General features: G+C 47.0%; 1 protein-coding gene across 1 annotated transcript in view; it reads right to left on the minus strand.

Annotated features, from left to right (window-relative positions):
* The window catches only part of LOC128429417 (protein sidekick-1), a 48,664-nt gene extending 44,969 nt beyond the window's left edge, over positions 1–3,695 (minus strand). Inside the window, exons 1-3 of the mRNA XM_053415512.1 lie at positions 3,631–3,695; positions 3,334–3,474; positions 371–552 (exon numbers count right to left, since the gene is read on the minus strand). Coding sequence (XP_053271487.1) covers positions 371–552; positions 3,334–3,474; positions 3,631–3,695 — 388 coding nt within the window. The remainder of the gene's footprint in view (positions 1–370; positions 553–3,333; positions 3,475–3,630) is intronic.
* Positions 3,696–6,425: the final 2,730 nt, after the last annotated feature.

The following is a 6,425-nucleotide window of genomic DNA, read 5'->3' on the forward strand; positions in this document are numbered from 1 at the left end:
CCCAGCTGGCTGAAGCTGGTATTCCTTTAGGAGGCGGAGGCTCAGTGTTGACCTGCGTTTACCGGGTTCCTCATCCTATCACTGAAATGGAATCTGCCAGCTTGTGGAGACGCCTCACTCGGCTCCTCCGTAATTTCATCACCACCCGATAAAGTGAAAACCTGGTGAGAGTGACCTGCCAAGTCATCAGTGAACCCTGGGCCCTGATAGAGAGGTCTCTGAATACTGGGCATGTTTTTAGAGATGCCACCGTCCTCAGAATTACACAAAAATGCACCTTTCAATCCTTAATCACATGAAAATAAATGAAAACAACATGTGTGTGTGTGTGTGTGTGTGTGTGTGTGTGTGTGTGTGCATGTTGTCTTACCCCCCTGCAGAGTGTACTCGGACACCGGGCTGCTGTAGACACCCAGGCCGGCTCCGGTGAAGGCGGCCACCTGGATCTGGTATTGAGTCCAGATGATCAGATCTTTGAGCAGACAGTAGTTGGTCTCTGGGCTGCTGATGTTCTTCTCCTGGTAGTCCCCGGGCAGCCCCGCCAGACGGTACCTGCAAACACACACAGTTACAGAAGCAACACTTGTTAATAGGTTGTTTATAGGCGAGCAAGTGACAAGAGTAAGAAGGGTGCTTTATGGAATAGACATAAATAAATGCTTCCATCTCCACACAGGATCTCTGGAGCTCGGTCAGAGTGACCGTTGGGTTTCTGGTCCCCTCTGTCCCCTTGGCTCTTCTCCCTGAATGCTTGACCGGGCGGCACAGAGTCCTGGCTCTTCCTGACTTCTTCTTCCATTTAAGGATAATGGCGGCCTGCCCAGATCCGACCCTCAACACAACCCCTGAGCACCGTGGGCTCTTCCTTTGACTGTTTCTGCTCTGGTACGCACGGTCAGCTGTGAGCCCTTTCCCTGATGGACGTGTCTTCTCAAATCATGAGCAACTGATTGAATCTATCGCAGGTGGATTCCCACCAAGGCGCAGGAACACATCAGAGATGATCAGGAGAAATAGGAGGTGAAAAGTAAGTCAGAGTCCACAGCAGAATATATATATAAATACAAGGAAAAACAGTGTGGCTGTAACTCAGATCTGCTCAGTGGATCAGCCCGTAAAGGTTATTGGTTCAATCCCCGACACTATATACCAACATTTAAATAAATCCTGAATAACAAATCCAGAAATCTGTCTGGAGTCGCCGTGGACAAACGCATGGATGTAATAAAACCAAATGCACACACAGATATCCAACCAGTCTGGAACTATTTAGCTATTATACAAGTAAAAATACACTTTCTGGAAATAACATAAAAACTTTACTTTGGCTCATTTCTTTTATGTCCAGAGATTCTCTGTTGGTGTGAAGTCACTTGAATCACATCCCAGTCACGGGAGAATAAAAGCCTTCAGTGCCAGGTACACATCTCAGATTAGTGCACCTTCAAAGCCCTCGCCACAGTGCATGAGATATAAACGTCTACTTAAGAGGAAATATGACCCGACGAGACGGAGGGGGTGTAAACCACTTTGCTACCGTACATATCCGAGGGAGCTGAATGGTGTCAGCGTTTAAATATGGAGCCCATCTACTGTAGCAGAATATTCCAATGTTGCCCTGCCTGAGTCAGCGCTTTATCACAAATGAAAACTATATACAGACACACACACAGACACACAAAGCGAGAGGGCGGGACAGGCTGACAGCGGATGTCTGTGGAGGACTTCCTCTTCTCTGCACCTGAGGAAGTGGGAGTGGGAGAAGATACTCCCCCTTTCCCAGTGAGGACAGGGCGTGAGGAACTGGGAGCTGATACAAGAAGGAGAAAGGAGAACTGGAAGGGTTCCACCGGAGGAGGCGGGAGCTCCGTGCTCTGGAGCCTGAATGAGACGGTCGAGCTGCACGAGTGTGAATTTCTATTTTGGACTGATTTGTGAAGAGGAGGCAGATAACCCAGTGAATGAGGATAAAGACCTGATAACTTCTCCTGCAATTATATGCAAATTGGTGCGAGGCGGCTGATGACAGTTTGATTACACACAGTGTGTGACACTGCAGGCACACATCAAAAGGAAGGACGGCGACCAAGGGCAGCCAGAGCATCTGTAAAGTGCACTTGTGTGAATGTGTGTGACTGTGTGGGTGTGGTTAAATGTGTGATAACGGACAGAGAGGGAGGGGCCATGAGGCAGGGATATTTCTGTGTGTTATGAATTAACTGTGGTGATTTTTACAAAAACAACAACTCTAACTTATGATTCTTTTCATTTTGACGATGAAAACACACAACAAAATTAAAAGCAAAGTTTTTTGCTTTTAACTTGTCTGCATATGGTACAAATATCAAGCTTTTGTGAAACAAATAACACTGATTCAAAGCTTTTAACTCTTGGTATCATTCAATTTTGGAACTGTAAATAAACTGTGTTATTGTCACTAAAATGGAATTATTTAAATAGCTCTAGTTTTTCTTACACAAGTAGAGGAGGCAGTTGATGATTGTGTTAAATACACAAGCAGCTCTCCTGTGCTCCCCTGAGTGACAGACACACAAAGAAGGCCAGTGTTATGCCGAGGTCCTCTTCACAGGAACATACACAGCTAAAGCAGAAGCTTCTGTGTTTGATCCCTCAGTCGTTAGATAATTAAAGTTTAACACTGACTTCTGAGCGTCTGAAGCCTGAAGTGCTGCTGAGTCGTCTGAGTCAAACAAGCTAAACCCACCTTTCACCTGAAAACGCTGAATTCTGTGGGAAATGAAGCATTTTCATTTGAACCAGAGCAATTAGAAGATTCATTTGAGAAGTTTAAATTGGTTGAGTGTCTGGAGAGTGCTGACCTCTGAGGGAACAAAGAGCCCCAGTGTCCAAAAAAGGGACAAAGCCGTCTCAGCTTATTAGGTGTGTGGCACCATTTTCTTTCACATAACTTTTCTCTGTGAGAGTCTTGACTTCTCAACAATACAGGCGTGATATAACGAAGCTGCTAAATGGCCATCAGCAGGCTCATTAGCTCAGAGGGCTTTATTTACCATCTTCAATAACTCTCTACTAAATGAAATGACGTTGTGTCCCGAGGACAAAACGCCGGAGGGAGTAAACCACACAATGCAGAGAAAATAAAAAAGCTGGAGCACCTATTGTGACAGGAGCGCACTCGCCCAGCTGGCTAATGTGTTCGCTGTTACCAATTAGCCCGGTGAGGTCACGAAGCCTCCATCAAATATTTTGCAGAGACATTTTCTACTAAAAATTAATGGACACCTACCACCCACTGGCATTGCTGTAAAAGTCAAAATATGCTCGTGTGTGCACTTCTGTGAGTGTGTGTACCTGAGCACGTATCCTCGGAGGACTCCGTTGAGCTGGGGTTCCGGTGGAGGCTGCCACTGCACCATGATGGACTGGTTGGTGCGACCACTGGCCACGATGTTCTTCGGAGGGGCGCTGGGTGCCTCCTCCCTGAGCATCAATCTAAAACACACACACACACACACACAAACACAGAGAGAGAGAGAAAGAGCAAATAAGTACCAGAGAGACACATTGTGATCCGGCCCTCTGTGTTTTTGTAATGAGGATATCAGTTATTCTGAAGAAGTGTAAGAGTTTGTCCAACTTATCACTTACCTGGAGAGGTTGCACAGTAACAGTGAGTCGGCTAAAGACTCATTAAAGCTCAATGATAGATGCATAGACTGAGACGGATGGAGCAGAACTACTGAAAATCACCGGGGGCCGTGCTGTCAATAGTTTAAGGGACACGACCACACGACTCGAGGAAGACATTTCATCCCTGACAGAACTTTTGGAGCAGAGACTTTGTGAGTTGGTGATAAACTACAGACGTCTGTCAGTTACAAACAGACGCTTTTGCCTCTTTTTCTAACATCATCCCATCGTCTTCCACTGTTTGTTGTTGGAAGAACCTCGATCTAAGAACCAATGATCATGTTTATCACAGGAGAGATTCACGGGGCCGAGCTGCAGCTTATTACCGAGCGTCACTTTGCAGCTTGAAGCAGCTCTGATGAATTCTGTCCTCCTCCTCCTCCTCCTCCTCCTCCTCCCTCCTCCTCCTCCTCCTCCTCCTCCCTCATCCTCCTCCCTCCTCCTCCTCCTCCTCCTCCTCCTCCCTCATCCTCCTGGTGCTTCTTGCAATTTCATTAAAAACATTTGTTTTTCATCTCAGGCTTTATCGTTAATTTATTTCAAACAAGCCGCCGCCGTGCCGCCGCTGATGAAACCAGTGAACGCATCACTTCCAGTGCGCCGGGCGGATCTCTCCTGGGAATGATGGGAGCTGACACTGGGAGTTTAAAACAACAACATGTGAAACACGTCCGTGGACTCGGTGTGAGACGAGGTGTTTCATTCACTATCGGCAGAGAACAACAAATAACACATTTACTGTCTGCGTGTTGCACATGATTGTTTTTGAATTTTAACTTGAGTTTTTTTTCTTTTTCCTAATTACGTTTCATCTCTACTCCAGTGATCCTCGTCTGGTTGGTTTCTACATCAGCCTCCACCCGACCACAGCCGCCCCAGTAGAGCAGCTGCACACACTGACAGCAGCAGAAAGTTAAATCACTATTAGCGAGGAGCTTGTCTTTTCAGTTTTCAGTGGGACAAGTGTTATCCCCACCTCTCTCTCTCTCTCTCTCTCTCTCTCTGACCCCCCCCCCCTCCTCCTCCTCTCCTCTGTCACTCTGTATCATCTTCCCAATCTTTCTTTTGACACTTTGAACTTCTTCTCAAGTTTTATTCTCCCCCATCTGCAAACTTTCACCTTTCATCCATCATGTCCTTTGGCCTCAATTATTTCATCCTTCTATCTTTTACTCATCTCCCTCCCTCATGCTCTGCTCTACAACTACCCCCCCCCCCCCCCCACCCCCCAGTCCCCCGTCACACCCATAACCCCCGCAACCCCCCCACCCGTGATTAAAGCTCCCAGCCCTCTCATGGTTGATAAAGCAGACTTGGTCAGCTTCTGGCTTTACTGTAAGCAGCTCAGCTAATGTAATCAGAGCCATATGTGCTAACACACACACACACACACACACACACACACACACACATAGCCACATAAACACACCAAACAAATTTCTCCCGCTTAAGACACACTGCTTCATCCGATGGTCTTTTCCCTTCCATGGATTACGCCTGCAGATTTACATTACCCCCCCCCACACACACACACACTTCCCCGCACTGTGCCCCATCTCTCCCCGAATGATTCTCCATAAGCTATTGAGCCATTAGCTGTGGTTTGGGCTCCCCCCGTATTTGTGTGTGTGTGTGTGTGTCTGAATCTGTACGTGCCTTTAAATGTGTGCGCACATCTATATGTGTGTGTTTGTGTGAGAGTGGGGCTGTGAAAGCTGTTAGCTGGAGACTGGTGCAGGCGGATCTACAGCACAGGCCAGTGGTTTTACAGCTGTGCTTTACTTCCATTAGGTTAGGCACTGTCAGACAGCACCAGGTGCTGCAGGCGCAGACATCTACACACACAGACACACACACACACACACACACATGGGCTAATGGGCCTTGTGTGAATGAGATGGGCATTAGTGTAGCCGTCTGGAAATGGGGTATATATATATAATCCTCAACTATGCCACTGCTTTTGACCGAAATTGATGACACACATTAATGCACATACACAAACTCACGCCGCACAAACACCCACTAGCCCCATACAGTACCGAACAGATGCGGCCATTCACCGTGTGACTGCAGATGAAACACACACCGACACACACACACAAACGCACATTTACACACTTCTGCTGGATTTGCAGAAACTCCTCGTGAATCGTCTTAATTCCCTCCCGCCATTTACGAGGGGAATATTTCATACAGTCGGTTCAGTGTGAGGACATGGACTGCACAGGGGAGATTACACACATGTATAAAAACACCAACACACCTACACACTGCACTTCACATCCGCCTTAACAGCCGCAGACACACACACCGACGCCCATACATCAACCAACACCGGCTGATCGCTGCTTGACACACTTTCTCTGTCCCCTGTTATTAAGGAAGGGAGGAAGGCTTTCTGCTGGAAGATCTACATGTTTAGTAGTATGAGTGAAAGTGTGTGTGTGTCTGTGTCTGTGTGTGTTGGATGGTGATGGTGGGAGTTTGTGAGTCTCTCCGCTGTGGGAATTAGACAAACTTTCTATCTTAGTCCTTCTCCACAGTCCAGTGCCCGAGGCTTTCTCACCAAATCCACGTACACACGACTCCTCAATTTAACGCTGTTACCGAGATGTTAAGTCGGGGAATAAAAAATAGAAATAAAAAAAAGCAGATGTGATGTGACTGGTTACAACCAACTGGATAAATGACCTTATCTTCTTCTCGCCTGACACTTTCAGTCGGTTCTCCTTTAAATGTTGTGCTGGAGG

This window comes from Pleuronectes platessa, chromosome 3 (assembly GCF_947347685.1).
Source record: "Pleuronectes platessa chromosome 3, fPlePla1.1, whole genome shotgun sequence".
Classification (NCBI taxonomy): domain Eukaryota; kingdom Metazoa; phylum Chordata; class Actinopteri; order Pleuronectiformes; family Pleuronectidae; genus Pleuronectes; species Pleuronectes platessa.